The sequence below is a fragment of the Oncorhynchus tshawytscha genome, linkage group LG03 (genome assembly GCF_018296145.1).
Source record: "Oncorhynchus tshawytscha isolate Ot180627B linkage group LG03, Otsh_v2.0, whole genome shotgun sequence".
Classification (NCBI taxonomy): Eukaryota; Metazoa; Chordata; class Actinopteri; order Salmoniformes; family Salmonidae; genus Oncorhynchus; species Oncorhynchus tshawytscha.
In genome coordinates, this window is record NC_056431.1 from 21,328,697 (window position 1) to 21,354,149 (window position 25,453).

General features: G+C 39.6%; 2 protein-coding genes across 3 annotated transcripts in view; one reads left to right on the forward strand and one right to left on the reverse strand.

The window, feature by feature from the left end:
• The first annotated feature begins 133 nt into the window (after positions 1 to 133).
• LOC112245031 (tumor necrosis factor) lies at positions 134 to 2,351 on the forward strand. Its single transcript, XM_024412972.2, has 4 exons — positions 134 to 539; positions 629 to 677; positions 816 to 875; positions 1,271 to 2,351. The coding sequence occupies exons 1-4, from the start codon at positions 321 to 323 to the stop codon at positions 1,708 to 1,710; spliced, it is 768 nt and encodes a 255-aa protein (XP_024268740.1). The 5' UTR covers positions 134 to 320; the 3' UTR covers positions 1,711 to 2,351.
• Positions 2,352 to 4,215: 1,864 nt separating this feature from the next.
• The window catches only part of LOC112223821 (gamma-aminobutyric acid type B receptor subunit 1-like), an 88,550-nt gene continuing 67,312 nt past the window's right edge, over positions 4,216 to 25,453 (reverse strand). For both annotated transcript variants that reach the window (XM_042312146.1, XM_042312143.1), the window contains 9 exons: positions 14,478 to 14,628; positions 13,868 to 14,000; positions 13,462 to 13,578; positions 11,763 to 11,870; positions 9,110 to 9,203; positions 8,320 to 8,447; positions 6,946 to 7,074; positions 6,504 to 6,647; positions 4,216 to 6,064 (listed from right to left, as the gene is read on the reverse strand). In XM_042312146.1, the coding sequence (XP_042168080.1) occupies positions 5,774 to 6,064; positions 6,504 to 6,647; positions 6,946 to 7,074; positions 8,320 to 8,447; positions 9,110 to 9,203; positions 11,763 to 11,870; positions 13,462 to 13,578; positions 13,868 to 14,000; positions 14,478 to 14,628 (1,295 nt within the window). In that variant the 3' untranslated portion in view covers positions 4,216 to 5,773. The remainder of the gene's footprint in view (positions 6,065 to 6,503; positions 6,648 to 6,945; positions 7,075 to 8,319; positions 8,448 to 9,109; positions 9,204 to 11,762; positions 11,871 to 13,461; positions 13,579 to 13,867; positions 14,001 to 14,477; positions 14,629 to 25,453) is intronic.

Sequence of the window (25,453 nt, forward strand, 5' to 3'; positions counted from 1 at the left end):
TGTTCTGTGGATTTTATTTTACTTTGAACCATAACCATCTCTCCACAGTCTGCTGCTACTCTGCTATGTCTCCACTCACTGGGTGACATCACTGGAGTTTCCCCTTTTGTGCTAGTAGCAGGCCGAGCATAAAAACGACAGGGCTTCTGTCAGAAGTCCATTCTAACAAACGAGCAAAACACAGGACACCTATCAAGCTACAACTCTGTAAAAACAAAGAAGATATTTAGGAGATATTCAAAGCTATTATTCAGTTGCTAGACTTTTCCACTGCCACCAAGAGCCAAGAGTCAAGAGTTTGAACCTCATTCAACAGAAGTATGGAGGGGTATGCGATGACAACTGGCGACATGGAGAGGGGCCTTGAAAATAGCCTTGTGGACAGTGGCCCTGTGTACAAGACAACAGTGACAGCTGTCGCTGAGACAAAGGCCTCCAGAGGTTGGCTATGGAGGCTGTGTGGCGTTCTCTTAATAGCAGCTTTATGTGCGGCAGCAGCCCTGCTCTTTGCCTGGTGTCAGCATGGAAGACTGGCAACGGTAAGGAACTCCAATGGGGCCAACATTTACCACATTTCTGAAATGGAGAACCGTACAATCAACTAACATCCTCTTGGTTTCTCTCACAGATGCAGGATGGAATGGAGCCTCAGCTGGAGATATTCATTGGTGCAAAAGGTGATTATTTGTTTGACAGATGCCCCTTTTTCATTGAATTTCTTCTCACTGTAATTGCTTTAATTAAAGGTTACAGTTGTAGGTAATGTCATGGCTTTTGCTGGTGTTATTCGGGACTAATATTTTTCTCTCCCTCAGATACCCACAATACATTGAAGCAGATTTCCGGCAATGCAAAAGCAGCCATCCATTTAGAGGGTGAGTGACCTATAACCTTTTGCAGCCAGCCTGGACTGTGTCTGTTGAAGGTTAAAACATGTCTAGTGGGCTAGTATGTCTTAGTGTCTTTCCATTGTAGAAGCTAGGGGATTATTTTTAAACATCCCCATTCAAAAATAAGGTTTAAGGTTTAAAACAGTGTCTAGTGGGTTAGTAAGTATTTATATTGGGGAAGCCCTGGGATTTTTTTCAAACATTTTCATTGACAAAAATTAAAGCACAACACAAGGAAGCAAGGAAGTTGGTTAATCATTAGCTTGTCTCTTGTTGCCTCCAGAGTAAATTGACGAGAGCTTTGTAAGAACAAATAGCTACCAGCTGGACCCTGGGGCCTCAAAGTTGTAACAATGGGCCTTTCTTCCCTCTAATGCCAGGTGAATACAATCCTAATCTTACCACTGACACATTGCAGTGGAGAAAGGATGACGGCCAGGCCTTTTCCCAGGGTGGGTTCAAGCTACAAGGGAACCAAATCCTCATCCCACACACTGGGCTCTTCTTCGTTTACAGCCAGGCTTCGTTTAGGGTCAAGTGCAACGGCCCGGGCGAGCGTACCACTCCTCTGAGTCACGTTATTTGGCGCTATTCGGACTCCATCGGGGTTAAGGGTAATCTACTTAGCGGGGTAAGGTCAGTTTGTCAACAAAACTACGGTAATGCTGAGTCCAATATTGGCGAAGGCTGGTATAATGCAGTTTACCTTAGTGCGGTGTTTCAGCTGAATGAAGGGGACAAACTGTGGACTGAGACCAATCGACTGACCGACGTGGAGCCAGAGCAGGGCAAGAACTTCTTTGGTGTGTTTGCACTATGATGAGAGAGAGGCAGGCCAGAGGTGAATATTTGTTATAAAAGTTTTACGTTAAAACTCTTATTTTAGTGTTGCAATTTTATGGTAACTGAGCAATCTCAAAGGAGATAGGTCTAATCTTAATGGTTATTTTGTCAACTGAAAAAGTTTAAGAAATGATTATTGTTTGTCCATACATGATGATTGTCCATTCTCTGTATCATAGATTTTGCAGCAAATAATATTATGACTTTGGGTTTTTTATATTAACTTACTTTTATTATTTGTTTTAATACTATTTATACGAAAATACATATTAACTTTAAAAACATGATATTTACTATTTATATGAAAATACATATTAACTTAAAAAAATGATATTTACTATTTATATGAAAATACATATTAACTTAAAATAATGATATTTACTATTTATATGAAAATACAGTAGGCAACTGTGGAGTACTGTAGCATAAGTTATTTTGATTCACATCTAGCAGTAGCCTATACTAGGCCTATCAGAATACATTGCTACAATATTAAGTTATTTTAATGAATGTATTGATGTACTATGTCTATTTAAAATGTGATTGTGTGTATTTTATTTGTCACCTATTCAGAGTGCTTGAATCAACTGTAATAAATTCTAAATGTTCTCAACTTTAGGAGACTCAAAGTTTGATTGTATATAATTACGCAGTTTGGAGTGGGGCGGGGCCGGGCGGGTCTGGACATATCCAACGGTCTTATGTGGTTGACAGTAAATAGGTTTTGACTTTAGCAGTACATTAACACTAAGGGCTCTATTCATTCTGTAAAGTTTAAGCGTTACAGACTCCGCGATAGAAATGTAAAGGTCATTTCAGATTGAGCCGACATGTGCAACGTTCACCGTGAATGCTGTCTCCACTAACGTGGGAACATTGCCTTTAAATTTCAATCACTCCACAACGCTCAACTTCAGCGATACAGATTGAATTAAAGCCCTACATCTGTTCTTGAGCAGCTTGCACCAGAAATTGTAATACAAAGTGCATCCCCAATGATGTCAGACCAAAACAAGGGAAATTCCCTTATTTATTTCCCGCTGTCTCAAGTGAGAGGGCCCACATCTGCCTTAAGCCATGTCTGGGGATTCCCCCCACTGACCTTATTCCTCCTCCTCCTCCTCGAAAGCATCATAGGTTTTCAGCCAGGTGGATGGGTGGCGGGCTGTGAACATCTGAGCTGAAATACTAGTTGTGCATGAGAAAATGTGTTTGTCCCACAAACATCCTCAGGCTGTATCACATCCGGCTGTGATTGGGAGTCCCATAGGGCGGCGCACAATTGGCTCAGCGTCGTCTGGGTTTGGCCCGGGGTAGGCCGTTATTGTAAATGAGAATTTGTTCTTAACTGACTTGCCTAGTTAAATAAAGGTTAAAAAAAAAATATTGTTCCAAGATGAGTTTGTCATTTACCATGACCCTTTGCAGCTGGCTGTTGTGTAACATGTATGTCTGCCTTTCACTTTCAGCTCATATTACGATCTCAATCTTTGAGTTCATATTGCCTTCTGATAAGAAATGACACCAATACCCATTGGTTAATAGGTCAATCAATTATGAAGTGGAAGCAGATTGTATGGGACTGAAATGACTTTTGATCCTGGGAGGGCTATCGTTCAATTTGAATGTAGATTCTAGATGAATAAACAACAGAATCCCTTGGGTGTCATTAACTGATGGTGCCATCTAGTGGTTAAAACAGCTGTGTGTGACATGCTTGTCCCTTTGGGACATGGTTATGATACCACATATTTTCTGTCATAAAATGCCCATTCAACCTATAATGAAGTGTTTTGTCACATTTCAGGGTTGATGAGGGTGTTTAAATTAAATTCTGCTCCTTATTAGTCCAATTGACACAACACGATACACATACATTCAGTGAAAAACAATGGGTTTATTTAACTATGATTATCCATATATTTGAATGCATATAATCTGATATTGTATCAACATTTAAAATTGTAAATATAGTGTATACAAATATCTTCAAATCCAGTTATATACACTGCATGTGCAAAACATTAGGAACACCTGCTCTTTCCATGACATAGATTGAACAAGTGAATCCAGGTGACAGCTATGATCCCCTATTGATGTCACCTGTTAAATCCACTTCAATCAGTGTAGATGAAGGGGAGAAGACGGGTTAAAGAAGGATTTTTAAGTCTTGAGACAACTGAGACATGGACTGTGTATGTGAGCCAGTCAGAGGGTGAATGGGCAAGACAAAAGACTGAAGAGCCTTTGAACAGGGTACGGTAGTAGGTGCCAGGCGCACCGGTTTGAGTGTGTCAAGAAGTGCAACGCTCTGGATTTTTCACCACAGTTTCCCCGTGTGTAATAAAGAATTGTCCGCCACCCAAAGGACATCCAGCCAACTTGACACAACTGTGAGAAGCATTGGCGTCAACATGGGCCAGCATCCCTGTGGAACGCTTTCAACACCTTGTACGGCCATTTCCCGGCCAATTGAGGCTGTTCTGAGGGTAAAAAAAGGGGCTGCATCTCAATATTAGGAAGGTGTTCCTAATGTGTTGTACACTCAGTGTATATTCATACATGTGCAAGAGTATATTTCTCTAAATAATCTTCGGCATACATATATTACAATATTACCCAATGTTCTCCATGTACAGTTAATACATATGGACTATTTCATCCAATAACTTCCTATGGAGAAGTTGTGTATCTCACTTTCCTATACCCTGAGCTACAGTATGTCATTAGAACGGCAACAAAATCCCGACCTGAAACTTTGTTTGGAACTATAGTGCAACATGAGATCACGCTATTTGGAAAAGTAACGCCTCGTACGTTACTTACCGACAAAGCTGTGCTATATCATTGCTTCATACATTTTGACAAATTGCTAATGAATGGGAATGCACGTATATATTAACTGTCGAATACGCATGTCAGAATCCTTTACAAAACCGTTACATATAGTCTTCGTCGTCACGTTCACAGACGTGATTGTACAAAGCTAAAATCGGGAGGGGAAATTCGGGAAGAAACGTCAAATATAAGACCAACGTGTGGCAGGCATGTACATTTACATTTATATTCAGATTGTCTTTAAGGAAAAACAGTTATTGACAAAGAAAATTCTAAATGTCGGGAACATATCCATTCAAGTCCAATTGAAAACGTTCAAAAGGATGGTACATAGAAAACGGATTAGGTTACATATCACATGACACCGTTTTCTTATCAAATGGGTTTCATCTATTCAAGCGGATACAACAGCAAACATGTGATTGAAGATACAAAGCTGTACTTGAATAGGTATACAGCAAAACATCCACAAAAATCTTGCTATTGTCCCAAAAGGAGGGTTTGTCCATTCCAAAACCCTCTACTGTATATGGCAATGATGTTGGTAATTCACCTTCAGTTAGGATGACTTTACACTTTGAGTTTCGATGGCGTTTTGATATGAAATCCAGTCAATTGAATCCACTGGGAACTAAATATAGGGCACAACATTGAATCCATGACATAACATAACATACATTATGTAATAACAATATTAATCAATTACCATGTGCTTCGCTATTTCAACAAACCGAAGACAAATAGGCAGAGACGGGAGTCAAAAAGGAGCAAACACACACACAGTACACAAAGTCCTCCCGGAGATCCTAGATACATCTGCACAACAGAACGAGAAAACAAACAGAGGGAAGGAGGAAAGAAGAGGAATGAAAAAGGGAGATCTGTCCATTTTTTGTCTCCACAAGTAGACTGAGGGTTACTCTGGGATGTGCTTGTCTCTTATTCAATAACTCGTATTACTAGTCACAAGTGCTTCAGGTTCCCACAGTGAGATAGACTGTGAGAAAGACTGGTGTTACCCCGTGTGACTCGCCTCACCGCAGCCTGTAGTGAATGGAAAAGCCCTCTGTTGTCGTGTGCCTCCACTCACTCTGTCAATATCAGTAGCTTGTGCTCTTTTTCCATAACAAGTGAAAGTCACAGTGCCTCCATGTGTGTTCGTTCCTCCGTGCGCTCTGGGCTCTTCTAGCACCCCACCCCCTTCACTTGTAGAGCAGGGGGATCTGGCTGTTGTGACAGTGGTTGCGACTAATCTTGCTGTCCGCCTGGTACAGGTTGGAGGAGTTGGAGAAGGAGGGCGGTAAGGAGGAGTGATTGTCCGACGCGGGGTTGGGGTAACCGGGTGGGGGCAGGAGAGACTTGGGGTCTGGCTGGGAAGAGGGCGGGGACGAGTTGCTGTGGTTCTGGTTGGTGCCGGATGAGGGCCGTCGTCGGTTGCGCAGGGCCTGTCTCTCAACCAGCTGGTTGCGGAGCTCCGATACCCTCTGCTCTTTCTGAGAGCACGGAAGAGGAAGAGGTCTTATTAATACTGGATACTCATGGGTAAAGAGGAATCCTTCATTACGCATTAATTGAGCATGAATTAGACATGTATTTATAATGTATTAATCATGTATTAATCAAACCAAATGTATCTCTTTGTAAAAAAATAATAATAATAATGATTGGAAAGATTGATTGGTTGTTTGCTAGGTCAAATAATTCAGACGTATTAGATGTATTTTAATAAATGCATTTTGATTATACTTTGATATCTAAGGTATCAAAGTGAGTGTGTATTATAGTACCACCTGTATGATAAAGATTGGCTGAATGATTGATTACTAGTTCCAATAATTCAGATGTATATTATACGTATTAGACATATTTCAATCTAGATGTATTGTGATTCTATGTTGACAGCTAAGGTGCATCATAAAGTGTGTACTGTACCTCCTGTATGATCTTCTGAAGTTCACGGTTCTCTCTCTCCAGCTGGCGAGACTTCTCCTCATCATTGTTGTTGGTGGACGAGCCGGTCTTCAGCGTGTCCTGCTGCTCCGACTGCCACTCACCACGTGTAATCAGCCTGCGCATCTAGAATAGAATAGAGTTTTACTCTACACAGCCAGAGAGACAGAGACGAACCATATACTATATGTGAATTTGGAAATGTTAACATTGAAGAAAGTATTGAGACTTTGTTTCGAGTGCTGATGCAAGTGTACATTAAACACGGCTGCTAAATGACTCAGTCCTAGGCAACGTCCCAAATGGCACCCTATTCCCTATACAGTGCACTACTTTCGAGCAGAGCCCTGGTCCAAAGTAGCGCACTATAAAGGGAATAGGGTGCCGTTTGGGACACAGCCCTGTTCTATACAGTATACTGTACCTTGGGCACGAAGAGCACCACCAGGGTGATGTAGACAGAGAACACTATGGCCAGAGCGGCAAAGGCAAAGGAAGCATCCTGCTGTGATGTGAGGATCATAGTGACGGGAGCCGTGATCATGCACAACACCTGCAGAGACGGGGGGATTGAGAGAGAGAGAGAGAGAGCGAGAGCGAGAGAGAGAGAGAAACAAAGAGGTAAATATCAAGAGAGAGGTGAGAGAGGAAAATAAGATCTAAAAAAGCGGTCGGCAGCTGCTTATCATTCCAACGAGGTTCCTCACATGAAAACATCATTATAAAGTCATAGTGGCCATACTGGCACATCATCACAATATCAAGCCTTCCAAAAGCTCTCTGCTTCCCAACAAGGAGGCCTTTGCAGATACAATAAATATTGACATTTTAAAGGATTCGGCCTCATATGGGGCACCATTGTTGTAGGGAATTGTATCATTTATCTCTGTGTATTACACCATGAAATATACACAATTAAATAAAATGGTGAAATCAACATCTAAGCTTTCCATTTGTCCGGACCTGCAGCTGTGTTTAACGATTTCATCAAGCTATATGAATGATTGATCAATTAAATGTTCTTTCCTCTGCTTTGCAAAAAAAAAAAAAGACTGTATGTACTTCATAATTGCATAACCCCCCCCCCACAGCAAATGCGGAGTCAAAAGAAGTAAAACTGTGGGTGGTTTTCAGTCATAAGTGTTTCGGTTCCTCATTAAGCTGTTTTGAGATGGGAATCTGGGCAAGTTCTGGCAATTATGTAAATCCTTGTTCAGAGAGTACTAAAATGTTTGCACATTGTTGAGCCGAAATAGAAACCCAGCCTAAAGCTAAAGTTATTTTAAAAATGTTGCCTGTGTAAGAGCAGTGGTTTGTTCCAGCAAAAGTCTACATTACCAGACATTTAATGGATTTGCTCACCTGTGTGAGGGTTACCGAATGGCTATGGCTACTTGTTTGCAAAACTTAGATGGTGCAACGGTGCTGTATGTTATCGCTGCTATATCAGTTAAAGTGAAGCTTAAATACCTCTACTGGTGATGATCCTTCACCGATTCAAATCAAATTCAAATGATTGTTTAAGTATAGCACTAACATTTTGCTTTAGCGCCAAAAATATGTCTTCCAAAAATACATTTATGAGCACATGCTTACCACCATAAATAACAAGCCTTAGCCGTATGTTATCACTATGCACTAATAAATCATTGAATCTCATGTCCACACTGAGACAATGCCTAGCCCCTGCTACCTTTCTACCAGTAGTTAATTGTTGCTTTGAGTTCCTTCGCTCGATGGACTGCCTAAAATGTAGAGCGGAAACCAGAGCACTCCCCCTGTGATGGTTGAGACTCACAGCCACGTTGTAAATAGCCATCCCCACGGCTCGATGGTCATTGATCTTCTCCGTGGAAACAGACTTGGTCTCGTAGGCCAGAAATATCCCCAGCAACAGCAGCAGTCCCTTGTAGCCATACACTACACCTGGTGGAGAGAGAGAGAGACAAAGTAGGAGAGAGAGAGAGAATGAGAGAGAGAGAGACAGAATGAGAGAGAGAGAGAGAGAGAGATGGAAAGTGAAGACGATGGAGTGATGTTAGGCAGTTGACTAAAGGTAATGCATATTCCCCCTTTATTTCTTCTGTCCAAGTGTCCATTGTTCTTTCATTAGGTCGCTCAGTGGGGTGACAATATATTTGCATAGCACAGAGAGGGAATGCTATGGGGCAATGGCACAGTTTGTGACTCATATTAATTGAATTTGACAGTATTATGCATTCAGAAGAGCTGCCACTGTCAGGACGAGAGGCAGTATGGCAATAGTGAGAGAAAGACAAATGAAAGGAGAAGATAAAAAGCATATGAGGGAAAGATAAAGGCAGGGAATGACTGTCTTGAGTGAGTGAGAGGAGGGGAGAGGAGAGGAGTGAGAGGAATGAGAGGAATGAGAGGAGGGAAGGAAAAAGTGGGGTCAGACAAAAAAAAGAGAGAAAGCTAATGTGGGGGGCTGAGATACGAGGAGTGTTTCATTTACAATGAATGGACTGGGGATTGAGGGAGTGAGAGAGTGGAAAAAAGAGGGAACAAGGGAGTGAGAGAGAGAAGTACAGATAAGAGAGAAGGAGTAAGGAATAGAGGAGGGATACCGAGCCATGTGTTCATCTTCTCTGAAGTGCAGTGCTCCAGGAGGGGCTGAATCAGGACATCCAAGTCTCCTTTAGGGGCCTCCCTAGTGAACTTCTACTCAGAGAGAGAGGGTGGGGGAGGAAGTGTGTGTGAGAGAGAGAGTGAGAGAGAGAGAGAGAGAGAGAGAGAGAGAGAGAGAGAGAGAAAGTGGGAGAGAGAGAGAAAGTGGGAGAGAGAGGGAGAGAGAGAGAGAGAGAGAGAAAGTGGGAGAGAGAGAGAGAAAGTGGGAGAGAGAGAGAGAGAGAGAGAGAGAGAGAGAGAGAGAGAGAAAGAGAGAGAGAGAGAGAGAGAGAGAGAGAGAGAGAGAGAGAGAGAGAGAGAGAGAGAGAGAGAGAGAGAGAGAAAGTGGGAGAGAGAGAGAAAGTGGGAGAGAGAGAGAGAGAGAGAGAGAGAGAGAGAAAGTGGGAGAGAGAGAGAGAAAGTGGGAGAGAGAGAGAGAGAGAGAGAGAGAGAGAGAGAAAGTGGGAGAGAGAGAGAAAGTGGGAGAGAGAGAGAGAGAGAGCGGGAGAGAGAGAGAGGAAGTGAAAGAGGAAGTGAGAGGGAAAGTGAGAGAGAACAGGAGACAGAGTGAACGACATTCCGTGTGATATCTGCAATTCATTCACTTTAAAACTGACATGTAGAAAGTAAATGAACAATAAGATGGCTGACATCAAAGCAATCATCTTTTGTTGAACACTAGACATGTGACAGTGCTTACATATGAAAGCTAATACCACATAGAGGACAGTGCCTTCAGAAAGTATTCACACCCCTTGACTTCTTACACATTTTGTTACAGCCTGACGAAGGCCGTGTGGCCGATATGTAAAAGCCAATTAAAGAACAGTGATACTATCAAGAGTGGTGTGTGGGTTTCTTATTTTTTTCTCATGTTATTCAACTGTTACCATGCCCATGCAAAAAAGATAGCTCAGATGTGCGAGTGCCTTTCGAATAAGGAATTTTGTTGTGTTACAGTCTGAATTTAAAATGGATTACATTTAGATTTTTGGTCACTGGCCTACACACAATACCCCATAATGTCAAAGTGAAATTATGTTTTTAGAAATGTTTACAAAACAATAAAAAATGAAAGGCTGGAATGTCTTGAGTCAATAAATATTCAACCCCCTTTTTATGGCAAGCCTAAATAAGTTCAGTAGTAAAGTTGCATGGACTCACTATGTGTGCAATAATAGTGTTTAACATGAATCTTTGAATGACTACCTCATCCCTGTACCCCACATATACAATTATCTGTAAGGTCCCTCAGTCGAGCAGTGAATTTCAAACACAGATTCAACCACAAAGACCAGGGAGGTTTTCCAATGCCTCGCAAAGAAAGCCTTTTCGTAAACGGGTCAAAATGAAAAAAAAGCAGACATTGAATATCCCTTTTGAGAATGGTGAAGTTATTAACTTACAGTTTGGATGGTGTATCACTACAACCGAGTTGCCAGAGAGGAAGGAAACCGCTCAGGGATTTCACCATAAGACCAATGATGACTTTAAACCAGTTACAGTTTAATGGCTGGGATAGGAGAAAACTGAGGATGGATCAACAATGTTATTACACCACAATTTTCATTTAACCATCATTTAACTAGGCAAGTCAGTTAAGAACAAATACTTATTTACAATGACGGCCTAGGAACAGTGGGTTAACTGCCTTGTTCAGGGGCAGAACGACAGGTTTTTACCTTGTCACCTCGGGGACTTGATTCGACAACCTTTCGGTTACTGGCCCAACGCTCTAACCACTAGGCTACCTTCCACCCCAATACTAACCTAATTGATGGAGTGAAAAGAAGGAAGCCTGTACAGAATAAAAAGTATTCCAAAATATACATCCTGTTTGCAACAAGACACTTAAAGTAATACTGAAAAAAATGTGGCAAAGCAATTAGATTTTTTTGTCCTGAATACAAAGTGTTATGTTTAGAGCAAATTCAATACACACATTACTGAATACCACTCTCCATATTTTCAAGCATAATGGTGGCTGAATCATGTTATGGGTATGCTTGTAATCATTAAGGACTGGGAGTTTTTCATAATAAAAAAAGAAATGGAGCTTAGCACAGGCAAAATCCTAGAGGAAAATCTGTTTCAGTCTTTTTGTCCACCAGACACTGGGAGATTAATTCATCTTTCAGCAGGACAATAACCCAAAACACAAGGCCAACTCTATACGGGAGTTGCTTACCAAGAAGACAGTGAATGTTCCTGAGTGACCAAGTTAAATCTTCTTGAAAATCTATGACAAGACCTGAAAATGATGTCTAGCAATGATCAACAACCAATTTGACAGAGTTGAAGAATTTGGAAAAGAACAATGTTGCACAATCCAAGTGTGGAAAGCTCTTAGAGACGTACTCACAAAGACTCACAGCTGTAAACGCTGCCAAAGGTGCTTCTACCAAGTACTGACTCAGGAGTGTGAATACTTATGTAAATGTGATATTTCTGTATAAAATGTTCAAAACATTTGCAGAAAAATCTAAAAACATGTTTTCATTTTTGTCATTTTGGGGTATTGACAAAAAAATATATATATTGAATCCAGTCTGTAACACAACAACATTAGGAAAAAGGTCCAGGGGTGTGACCGATGTGACAGTGTCATTGTACCTCTACTGTGATGTGTAATGGATCCACAATCTGCCAAATCATGAGTGACAGGACGTCTATGGCTAGTAACACTCCAACTGTTGCATAGAGTTTCCATGGCTCCAGGTGCTGCAGGGATACAGGAGAACCAATCACAATCCAAGGACCAAGGGTAATGCAGTGAGTCCACAAGCATCCAGTAGATAAAATGTAAACAGATTACAGTATTGTATAAGTGTATCAGGCACAGAATACATCAGTTATCAGAGCTCCCTTTAAAAAGAGATTCATATGTCAATGGGCTCCCCTGGTTAAATAAATGAAGCACACATAAATTAACTGGCATTTAGACGATAACATTGAAATATTCTAAGTGTAAATTGAGGAGTTACTAGGCAGTGGATGCAAAATGCACAACAGTGGGTTTTGAATGAGTAACATATCAAGAAGAAATGGGGTCCAACAATGATGTATGCAATATAAACAACATGCTTCTTCATTTTCCATCACTTCATTCTGGCTGGCTTCTAGCCCTGCAACCGTTCACCCCAGACATAACCAAACCGTATCGCATAGACCTTGTCACCTCTTCACTTCAGGTGCATGAAATGATTTGACTGCCTTCACTAGTTTTGCCATATTCTGACTTGGAAACTTTTTAAAAGTACTTTCACAGAGCTCTTTGGCAAATTGCCCTTGCACGGCCATTAAAGAGAGTTGAAAGTCAACCTGATTCGTCTTGCATTGGCTCAACTAATAAAGCCCCCGAAGGTTGGATTTCCACTTAGAACTTTAACATTCATACATATTCATAAATGCTCCATAAATGGCTTAATCTCTCATTCTTCTGATTAGGACTTAGAAGAATTCCCACAACACATCACACACACGCAGTGTTTTCCCAGCTTCAGGACACACTATCTTACAGAGGACACACACACAGTGTTTTCCCAGCTTCAGGACACACTATCTTAGAGAGGACACACACGTGCATACGTAATCAAGTTGATAGTGTGCACATCACGGGTATGAGTGTGTGTGTAGGTATCTTTCTGTATGCGTGTGAGTGAGTGAGTGTGTGTGTGTGTGCGTACGTGTGTCTGTGTGACTCCCGTCTCTGTCTCTACTGTACTCTACTGTACTCTATTCTACTCTACTGTACTGTACTGTACTCTACTGTATTCTATTCTACTCTACTGTACTCTACTGCACTCTACTGTATTATATTCTACTCTACTGTACTCTACTATATTCTATTCTACTCTACTCTATTCTACTCTACTGTACTCTACTGTACTCTACTGTACTCCACTGTACTCTATTCTACTCTGTTGTCTATTCTACTCTTTTCTACTCTTAATGTACTCTATTCTACTCTGCTCTACTCTACTGTATTCTATTCTACTCTACTCTACTGTACTCCACTGTACTCTATTCTACTCTGTTGTCTATTCTACTCTATTCTACTCTAATGTACTCTGTTCTACTCTGCTCTACTCTACTGTACTCTACTGTATTCTACTGTATTCTACTGCAGTATATCCCAGAGTAGAGAATATACAGAGATACTTTAACATGCAGAGCAAAGCACATCTCCCAGAGGCTTATGTAACCTTACTCTAAAGTTGAAGGAGATTGTTTATCTGCCAGCACCACACATTCAGTACTGTAGACTCTGGAGATTCCCTGTTCCCTCCTCTGGCCCTCTTAAAAGGCTTACCTTCCTCTTCTCCTTCTTCTCCTCCTTCTTTGTGAAGAGATTGTGTACCCACCAAATCTTGGTGAACATGCTGCCATAGGCCAGACTGAAGCCCAGGCCGAGCAGCCACAGACGGAACTAGACAGAGGGGGAAAGAGAGAGATTTTGATGATTCAATATTTTTACTTTTTTGGCAATACAAATGCTATTTTTATTATGCCAATAAAGCAAAATTATATTGATAATGAGAGGAGAGAGAGAGAGAGAGAGAGAGAGAGAGAGAGAGAGAGAGAAGGAGAGAGCTAAGGAATATGAGAAATAGAGAGAGGCAGAGAGAGAAAGAATTTCTCCTGACAAGCCATCGCAGCACATCCCTCTACTCTAGCACCAGAAGAACAACCCATTTCCACGGCTTTAGCTGTGTTACCTGACAGACCACAGGGAACTGGGACCTGTGGATGTGGTGTCCGTCGATCCCCAGGGGAAACACAGCAGCCAGGGCCATCATACAACCCACTGCCGTCATGTTGTTCAGGTAGGGCTGGGAGTTCTGGATGTACCTGGCACAACACACACAAAGAGGGTATGAAGAAAGACCAGAGAATATAGACAAAAACCCACACGTGCACTGTTTCACATGCACTGTTTCACGTGCACTGTCCACAACACTTTACAGCATCAAGATAATGTCATAGACATGACATCGTCTGTCACTGAATGTAAAGTGATGAGGCATTTTGCATGGATTGGAGACAGTTACGCCAAGTGTTATGACATATGTCCACATAAACGTGAATGTGACTTGCCCACAGCCATCTGGAGACCTACAAGCAGGACCCACCAGGAGGACAATCATACTCGACCCAGCGGGATTGCCATTGAAGTTGTTGATGAATTGCTTGCTGTAGCCAGTGTTTGTTTTTTTTAAATATATTTTTGAATTGAACTTTTATTTAACTAGGCAAGTCAGTTAAGAACAAATTCTTATCTACAATGACGGTGTTGCTTAAATGTGCAAGATGAAGTTCTAATCTCACCGCACGTTGCTGTTGTAGATGTTGAAGGTCAGACAGACGATGCCCAGCAGGATGCCCAGACCAGCGAAGACAGACACAGCAGCAAACAGCTTCTGAGAGAGGTACCTAAACTCCTCAATGACTATTGTCGAGTCAGCCGGGGGCCCGGCACCTGAACAGAGAGAGAGCGAGAGAAAGAGAGAGAGGGAGAGAGACAGAGAGAAATAAAGAGAGAGAGAGAGCGAGAGAGAAATAGAGAGAGGGAGAGAGACAGAGAGAAATAAAGGCAGAGAGAGAGCAAGAGAGAGAGAGAGAGAGAGAGAGGCAGGACAGAGGTTAGTCCATCCATGACTTAAAGAGACAGAGAGTTCTAAGGGCAGATTATGCCTGTCTACAGTGCTGTACTTGATGTCACTCAGAACAGAACTGGGCAAAAGGACAATTATGTTTTGAATTAAGATCAAAATCCGAATTTGAAAATCAGGGAGTGCACTAGGCTCAGTAACCTCTACAGATACTAACCCAAAGGATCAAAGGAAATTGGCACAATCAATTTACACAGTAACCAGTATACATTATTGTGTTGCGCTCACTGATTTAATTCAATGACCAACAAGGTACAGAAATTGAGAATAAAGGAGGATAGATGTGGAAATCAGGACGTGTTCACCCTAATTATCTCAAAACATGTGCATAACTAAAAAGTAACCAAAAAAATAGCCATTGGTTCTTTCAAGGTTGGAGATGGTTGAAAGTGCAGCTGACTGATTTGATCTGTCTCCGATTTCTCTCCTGTCTGTCTAATCCAGCCCTGACTGCAGATCCTGACAGCTGCTCAGAGTGTGGGTGTCACTGTGTCCTTACGTAAGGGTGATGACAGTGACATAGACTTGTGTCAGTGTGTGGGGACGTGTCCATGTCAGGAAGAGGGTGACACAGTGTCGAGCCCCAGGGGTGTCACAATACCAGGGCGCACACATTTGTTTTAGCGGTTTCAGCGATATCACACCACTGACTTGCCTGAAGTGACGTCTGAGACATGCTATCTGAGAACAGAGTGATGACTGTTTGAAGATATGTGTTTTTCTGTGCATTGAAGAGCGAACGAGCATTGTCCTGTCAGCTGAAGTGTTTGCACTGTTTAAACCTTCCTCCGTCCTTGATCAAGGAATCAGGACAGGGTGTTGCCATGGAGACCAAGCTCTGTAATGGTTGCCACGGCGATTAGGGAGACAGTTGAGCTAAAGTGGTTGTTAGGGGCGACAGTGAAGAGAGCAAGAAAGTGAGGGAGGAATTCGACAAGGGGTAAACAGAATGGAAAACAGGAGAGTTAAGGCAATAATCACCTCCACAGCAGACCCAACTTGTCTCTGCCACTGTTCATTTAAAAAAAGATATATATATTTTACCTTTATTTAACTAGGCAAGTCAGTTAAGAACAGATTCTTATTTTCAATGACGGCCTAGGAACAGTGGGTTAACTGCCTGGTCAGGAGCAGAAAAACAGATTTTTTACTTGTCAGCTCGGGGATTTCCTTGTCAGCTCGGGGATTTTATCTTCAAACCTTTCGGTTACTAGTCCAACGCTCTAACATCACAACAAACTAAACTCACTTTCGTTACCTGCAGAACAAACTAAACTCACCTTCATTACCTCTAGAACAAACTAAACTCACCTCTGAAAAAATCTAGAAAACTAAACTCACCTTCGTTACCTATAGAACAAACTAAACTCACCTCTGTTAACTCTAGAACAAACTAAACTCCCTTCATTACCTCTAGAACAAACTAAAATCACCTCTGTTAACTCTAGAACAAAATACTCACCTTCATTACCTCTAGAACAAACTAAACTCACCTTCGTTACCTATAGAACAAACTAAACTCACCTCTGTTAACTCTAGAACAAACTAAACTCACCTTCATTACCTCTAGAACAAACTAAACTCACCTCCATTACCTCTAGAACATACTAAACACCTCTGTTAACTCTAGAACAAACTAAACTCACCTTTGTTACCTCTAGAACAAACCAAACTCAGCTCTGTTAACTCTAGAACAAACTAAACTCACCTCTGTTAACTCTAGAACAAACTAAACTCACCTTCATTAACTCTAGAACAAACTAAACACCTCTGTTAACTCTAGAACAAACTAAACTCACCTTTGATACCTCTAGAACAAACCAAACTCACCTCTGTTAACTCTAGAACAAACTAAACTGACCTCTGTTAACTCTAGAACAAACTAAACTCACCTTCGTTCCCTCTAGAACAAACTAAACTCACCTTCATTACCTCTAGAACAAACTAAACTCACCTCTGTTAACTCTAGAACAAACTAAACTCACCTTCGTTCCCTCTAGAACAAACTAAACTCACCTCTGAAAAAAATCTAGAACAAACTAAACTCACCTTCATTACCTACAGAACAAACTAAACTCAACTCTGTTAACTCTAGAACAAACTAAACTCACCTTCATTAACTCTAGAACAAACTAAACTCACCTTCATTACCTCTAGAACAAACTAAACTCACCTCTGTTAACTCTAGAACAAACTAAACTCACCTCTTAACTCTAGAACAAACTAAACTCACCTTCATTAACCTCTAGAACAAACTAAACTCACCTTCATTACCTCTAGAACAAACTAAACTCATCTCTGATAACTCTAGAACAAACTAAACTCACTCTGTTAACTCTAGAACAAACTAAACTCACCTTCATTACCTCTAGAACAAACTAATCTCACCTTCGTTACCTATAGAACAAACTAAACTCACCTTCATTAACCTCTAGAACAACCTACACTCACCTCCATTACCCCTAGAACAAACTAAACACTTCTGTTAACTCTAGAACAAGCTAAACTCACCTTTGTTACCTATAGAACAAACCAAACTCACCTCTGTTACCTCTAGAACAAACTAAACTCACCTCTGAAAAATCTAGAACAAACCAAACTCACCTCTGTTACCTCCAGAACAAACTAAACTCACCTCTGAAAAAATCTAGAACAAACTAAACTCCCCTTCATTACCTCTAGAACAAACTAAAATCACCTCTGTTAACTCTAGAACAAAATACTCACCTTCATTACCTCTAGAACAAACTAAACTCACCTTCGTTACCTATAGAACAAACTAAACTCACCTCTGTTAACTCTAGAACAAACTAAACTCACCTCCATTACCTCTAGAACATACTAAACACCTCTGTTAACTCTAGAACAAACTAAACTCACCTTTGTTACCTCTAGAACAAACCAAACTCAGCTCTGTTAACTCTAGAACAAACTAAACTCACCTCTGTTAACTCTAGAACAAACTAAACTCACCTTCATTAACTCTAGAACAAACTAAACACCTCTGTTAACTCTAGAACAAACTAAACTCACCTTTGATACCTCTAGAACAAACCAAACTCACCTCTGTTAACTCTAGAACAAACTAAACTCACCTCTGTTAACTCTAGAACAAACTAAACTCACCTTCGTTCCCTCTAGAACAAACTAAACTCACCTCATTACCTCTAGAACAAACTAAACTCACCTCTGTTAACTCTAGAACAAACTAAACTCACCTTCGTTCCCTCTAGAACAAACTAAACTCGCCTTCATTACCTCTAGAACAAACTAAACTCATCTCTGTTAACTCTAGAACAAACTAAACTCATCTCTGTTAACTCTAGAACAAACTAAACTCACCTTCGTTACCTATAGAACAAACTAAACTCACCTCTGTTAACTCTAGAACAAACTAAACTCACCTTCATTACCTCTAGAACAAACTAAACTCACCTCTGTTAACTCTAGAACAAACTAAACTCACCTTCATTACCTCTAGAACAAACTAATCTCACCTTCGTTACCTATAAAACAAACTAAACTCACCTCTGTTAATTCTAGAACAAACTAAACTCACCTCCATTACCTCTAGAACAATACTAAACACCTCTGTTAACTCTAGAACAAACTAAACTCACCTTTGTTACCTCTAGAACAAACCAAACTCAGCTCTGTTAACTCTAGAACAAACTAAACTCACCTCTGTTAACTCTAGAACAAACTAAACTCACCTTCATTAACTCTAGAACAAACTAAACACCTCTGTTAACTCTAGAACAAACTAAACTCACCTTTGATACCTCTAGAACAAACCAAACTCACCTCTGTTAACTCTAGAACAAACTACTCACCTTCATTACCTCTAGAACAAACTAAACTCACCTCTGTTAACTCTAGAACAAACTAAACTCACCTTCATTACCTCTAGAACAAACTAATCTCACCTTCGTTACCTATAAAACAAACTAAACTCACCTCTGTTAATTCTAGAACAAACTAAACTCACCTTCATTACCTCTAGAACAAACTAAACTCACCTTCATTAACCTCTAGAACAAACTAAACTCACCTTCATTACCTCTAGAACAACCTACACTCACCTCCATTACACCTAGAACAAACTAAACACTTCTGTTAACTCTAGAACAAGCTAAACTCACCTTTGTTACCTATAGAACAAACCAAACTCACCTCTGTTACCTCTAGAACAAACTAAACTCACCTCTGAAAAAATCTAAAACAAACTAAACTCACCTTCGTTACCTATAGAACAAACTAAACTCACCTCTGTTAACTCTAGAACAAACTAAACTCCCCTTCATTACCTCTAGAACAAACTAAACTCATCTCTGTTAACTCTAGAACAAACTAAACTCACCTTCGTTACCTATAGAACAAACTAAACTCACCTCTGTTAACTCTAGAACAAACTACTCACCTTCATTACCTCTAGAACAAACTAAACTCACCTCTGTTAACTCTAGAACAAACTAAACTCACCTTCATTACCTCTAGAACAAACTAATCTCACCTTCGTTACCTATAAAACAAACTAAACTCACCTCTGTTAATTCTAGAACAAACTAAACTCACCTTCGTTACCTCTAGAACAAACTAAACTCACCTTCATTAACCTCTAGAACAAACTAAACTCACCTTCATTACCTCTAGAACAACCTACACTCACCTCCATTACACCTAGAACAAACTAAACACTTCTGTTAACTCTAGAACAAGCTAAACTCACCTTTGTTACCTATAGAACAAACCAAACTCACCTCTGTTACCTCTAGAACAAACTAAACTCACCTCTGAAAAAATCTAGAACAAACTAAACTCACCTTCGTTACCTATAGAACAAACTAAACTCACCTCTGTTAACTCTAGAACAAACTAAACTCCCTTCATTACCTCTAGAACAAACTAAAATCACCTCTGTTAACTCTAGAACAAAATACTCACCTTCATTACCTCTAGAACAAACTAAACTCACCTTAGTTACCTATAGAACAAACTAAACTCACCTCTGTTAACTCTAGAACAAACTAAACTCACCTTCATTACCTCTAGAACAAACTAAACCCACCTCCATTACCTCTAGAACAAACTAAACACCTCTGTTAACTCTAGAACAAACTAAACTCACCTTTGTTACCTCTAGAACAAACCAAACTCAGCTCTGTTAACTCTAGAACAAACTAAACTCACCTCTGTTAACTCTAGAACAAACTAAACACCTCTGTTAACTCTAGAACAAACTAAACTCACCTTTGATACCTCTAGAACAAACCAAACTCACCTCTGTTAACTCTAGAACAAACTAAACTCACCTTCGTTCCCTCTAGAACAAACTAAACTCACCTCTGAAAAAAATCTAGAACAAACTAAACTCACCTTCATTACCTACAGAACAAACTAAACTCACCTTCATTACCTCTAGAACAAACTAAACTCACCTCTGTTAACTCTAGAACAAACTAAACTCACCTCTTTTAACTCTAGAACAAACTAAACTCACCTTGTTACTCTAGAACAAACTAAACTCACCTTCATTACCTCTAGAACAAACTAAACTCACCTCTGTTAACTCTAGAACAAACTAAACTCACCTCTGTTAACTCTAGAACAAATTAAACTCACCTGCGTTACCTATAGAACAAACTAAACTCACTTTCGTTACCTGCAGAACAAACTAAACTCACCTTCATTACCTCTAGAACAAACTAAACTCACCTCTGTTAACTCTAGAAACAACTACTCACCTCTGTTAACTCTAGAAACAACTACTCACCTCTGTTAACTCTAGAACAAACTAAACTCACCTTCATTACCTCTAGAACAAACTAAACTCATCTCTGTTAACTCTAGAACAAACTAAACTCACCTCTTTTAACTCTAGAACAAACTAAACTCACCTTCATTAACCTCTAGAACAAACTAAACTCACCTTCATTACCTCTAGAACAAACTAATCTCACCTTCGTTACCTATAGAACAAACTAAACTCACCTTCATTAACCTCTAGAACAACCTACACTCACCTCCATTACCCCTAGAACAAACTAAACACTTCTGTTAACTCTAGAACAAGCTAAACTCACCTTTGTTACCTATAGAACAAACCAAACTCACCTCTGTTACCTCTAGAACAAACTAAACTCACCTCTGAAAAAATCTAGAACAAACTAAACTCACCTTCGTTACCTATAGAACAAACTAAACTCACCTCTGTTAACTCTAGAACAAACTAAACTCCCCTTCATTACCTCTAGAACAAACTAAACTCACCTCTGTTAACTCTAGAACAAACTAAACTCACCTCTTTTAACTCTAGAACAAACTAAACTCACCTTCATTAACCTCTAGAACAAACTAAACTCACCTTCATTACCTCTAGAACAAACTAAACTCATCTCTGTTAACTCTAGAACAAACTAAACTCATCTCTGTTAACTCTAGAACAAACTAAACTCACCTTCATTACCTCTAGAACAAACTAATCTCACCTTCGTTACCTATAGAACAAACTAAACTCACCTTCATTAACCTCTAGAACAACCTACACTCACCTCCATTACCCCTAGAACAAACTAAACACTTCTGTTAACTCTAGAACAAGCTAAACTCACCTTTGTTACCTATAGAACAAACCAAACTCACCTCTGTTACCTCCAGAACAAACTAAACTCACCTCTGAAAAAATCTAGAACAAACTAAACTCCCCTTCATTACCTCTAGAACAAACTAAAATCACCTCTGTTAACTCTAGAACAAAATACTCACCTTCATTACCTCTAGAACAAACTAAAATCACCTCTGTTAACTCTAGAACAAAATACTCACTCACCTTCATTACCTCTAGAACAAACTAAACTCACCTTCGTTACCTATAGAACAAACTAAACTCACCTCTGTTAACTCTAGAACAAACTAAACTCACCTCCATTACCTCTAGAACAACTAAACACCTCTGTTAACTCTAGAACAAACTAAACTCACCTTTGTTACCTCTAGAACAAACCAAACTCAGCTCTGTTAACTCTAGAACAAACTAAACTCACCTCTGTTAACTCTAGAACAAACTAAACTCACCTTCATTAACTCTAGAACAAACTAAACACCTCTGTTAACTCTAGAACAAACTAAACTCACCTTTGTTACCTCTAGAACAAACCAAACTCACCTCTGTTAACTCTAGAACAAACTAAACTCACCTCTGTTAACTCTAGAACAAACTAAACTCACCTTGTTCCCTCTAGAACAAACTAAACTCACCTTCATTACCTCTAGAACAAACTAAACTCACCTCTGTTAACTCTAGAACAAACTAAACTCACCTTCGTTCCCTCTAGAACAAACTAAACTCACCTTCATTACCTCTAGAACAAACTAAACTCATCTCTGTTAACTCTAGAACAAACTAAACTCACCTTCGTTACCTATAGAACAAACTAAACTCACCTCTGTTAACTCTAGAACAAACTAAACTCACCTTCATTACCTCTAGAACAAACTAAACTCACCTCTGTTAATTCTAGAACAAACTAAACTCACCTTCGTTACCTCTAGAACAAACTAAACTCACCTTCATTAACCTCTAGAACAAACTAAACTCACCTTCATTACCTCTAGAACAACCTACACTCACCTCCATTACACCTAGAACAAACTAAACACTTCTGTTAACTCTAGAACAAGCTAAACTCACCTTTGTTACCTATAGAACAAACCAAACTCACCTCTGTTACCTCTAGAACAAACTAAACTCACCTCTGAAAAAATCTAGAACAAACTAAACTCACCTTCGTTACCTATAGAACAAACTAAACTCACCTCTGTTAACTCTAGAACAAACTAAACTCCCTTCATTACCTCTAGAACAAACTAAAATCACCTCTGTTAACTCTAGAACAAAATACTCACCTTCATTACCTCTAGAAAAAACTAAACTCACCTTCGTTACCTATAGAACAAACTAAACTCACCTCTGTTAACTCTAGAACAAACTAAACTCACCTTCATTACCTCTAGAACAAACTAAACCCACCTCCATTACCTCTAGAACATACTAAACACCTCTGTTAACTCTAGAACAAACTAAACTCACCTTTGTTACCTCTAGAACAAACCAAACTCAGCTCTGTTAACTCTAGAACAAACTAAACTCACCTCTGTTAACTCTAGAACAAACTAAACTCACCTTCATTAACTCTAGAACAAACTAAACACCTCTGTTAACTCTAGAACAAACTAAACTCACCTTTGATACCTCTAGAACAAACCAAACTCACCTCTGTTAACTCTAGAACAAACTAAACTCACCTTCGTTCCCTCTAGAACAAACTAAACTCACCTCTGAAAAAAATCTAGAACAAACTAAACTCACCTTCATTACCTACAGAACAAACTAAACTCACCTCTGTTAACTCTAGAACAAACTAAACTCACCTTCATTAACTCTAGAACAAACTAAACTCACCTTCATTACCTCTAGAACAAACTAAACTCACCTCTTTAACTCTAGAACAAACTAAACTCACCTTCGTTACCTCTAGAACAAACTAAACTCACCTTCATTACCTCTAGAACAAACTCAACTTACCTCTGTTAACTCTAGAACAAACTAAACTCACCTTCATTACCTCTAGAACAAACTAAACTCACCTCTGTTAACTCTAGAACAAACTAAACTCACCTCTGTTAACTCTAGAACAAACTAAACTCACCTGCGTTACCTATAGAACAAACTAAACTCACTTTCGTTACCTGCAGAACAAACTAAACTCACCTTCATTACCTCTAGAACAAACTAAACTCACCTCTGTTAACTCTAGAAACAACTACTCACCTCTGTTAACTCTAGAACAAACTAAACTCACCTCTGTTAACTCTAGAACAAACTAAACTCACCTCTGTTAACTCTAGAACAAACTAAACTCACCTCTGTTAACTCTAGAACAAACTAAACTCACCTTCGTTACCTATAGAACAAACTAAACTCACCTCTGTTAACTCTAGAACAAACTAAACTCACCTTCATTACCTCTAGAACAAACTAAACTCACCTCTGTTAACTCTAGAACAAACTAAACTCACCTCTTTTAACTCTAGAACAAACTAAACTCACCTTCATTAACCTCTAGAACAAACTAAACTCACCTTCATTACCTCTAGAACAAACTAAACTCATCTCTGTTAACTCTAGAACAAACTAAACTCATCTCTGTTAACTCTAGAACAAACTAAACTCACCTTCGTTCCCTCTAGAACAAACTAAACTCACCTTCATTACCTCTAGAACAAACTAAACTCACCTCTGTTAACTCTAGAACAAACTACACTCACCTCCATTACCCCTAGAACAAACTAAACACTTCTGTTAACTCTAGAACAAGCTAAACTCACCTTTGTTACCTATAGAACAAACCAAACTCACCTCTGTTACCTCTAGAACAAACTAAACTCACCTCTGAAAAAATCTAGAACAAACTAAACTCACCTTCGTTACCTATAGAACAAACTAAACTCACCTCTGTTAACTCTAGAACAAACTAAACTCCCCTTCATTACCTCTAGAACAAACTAAAATCACCTCTGTTAACTCTAGAACAAAATACTCACCTTCATTACCTCTAGAACAAACTAAACTCACCTTCGTTACCTATAGAACAAACTAAACTCACCTCTGTTAACTCTAGAACAAACTAAACTCACCTCCATTACCTCTAGAACATACTAAACACCTCTGTTAACTCTAGAACAAACTAAACTCACCTTTGTTACCTCTAGAACAAACCAAACTCACCTCTGTTAACTCTAGAACAAACTAAACTCACCTCTGTTAACTCTAGAACAAACTAAACTCACCTCATTAACTCTAGAACAAACTAAACTCACCTCTGTTAACTCTAGAACAAACTAAACTCACCTTTGATACCTCTAGAACAAACCAAACTCACCTCTGTTAACTCTAGAACAAACTAAACTCACCTCTGTTAACTCTAGAACAAACTAAACTCACCTTCGTTCCCTCTAGAACAAACTAAACTCACCTTCATTACCTCTAGAACAAACTAAACTCACCTCTGTTAACTCTAGAACAAACTAAACTCACCTTCGTTCCCTCTAGAACAAACTAAACTCACCTTCATTACCTCTAGAACAAACTAAACTCATCTCTGTTAACTCTAGAACAAACTAAACTCACCTTGTTACCTCTAGAACAAACTAAACTCACCTTCTGTTAACTCTAGAACAAACTAAACTCACCTTCATTACCTCTAGAACAAACTAAACTCACCTCTGTTAATTCTAGAACAAACTAAACTCACCTTCGTTACCTCTAGAACAAACTAAACTCACCTTCATTAACCTCTAGAACAAACTAAACTCACCTTCATTACCTCTAGAACAACCTACACTCACCTCCATTACACCTAGAACAAACTAAACACTTCTGTTAACTCTAGAACAAGCTAAACTCACCTTTGTTACCTATAGAACAAACCAAACTCACCTCTGTTACCTCTAGAACAAACTAAACTCACCTCTGAAAAAATCTAGAACAAACTAAACTCACCTTCGTTACCTATAGAACAAACTAAACTCACCTCTGTTAACTCTAGAACAAACTAAACTCCCCTTCATTAC

Excerpts from the sequence above, each read along its gene's own strand:
- LOC112245031 (XM_024412972.2), top strand. The coding sequence starts at position 321 with ATGGAGGGGTATGCGATGACAACTGGCGACATGGAGAGGGGCCTTGAA. Across the intron at positions 540-628 it reads AGCATGGAAGACTGGCAACG|ATGCAGGATGGAATGGAGCC; the intron begins GTAAGGAACTCC and ends TTTCTCTCACAG. Across the intron at positions 876-1,270 it reads AGCAGCCATCCATTTAGAGG|GTGAATACAATCCTAATCTT; the intron begins GTGAGTGACCTA and ends CTCTAATGCCAG.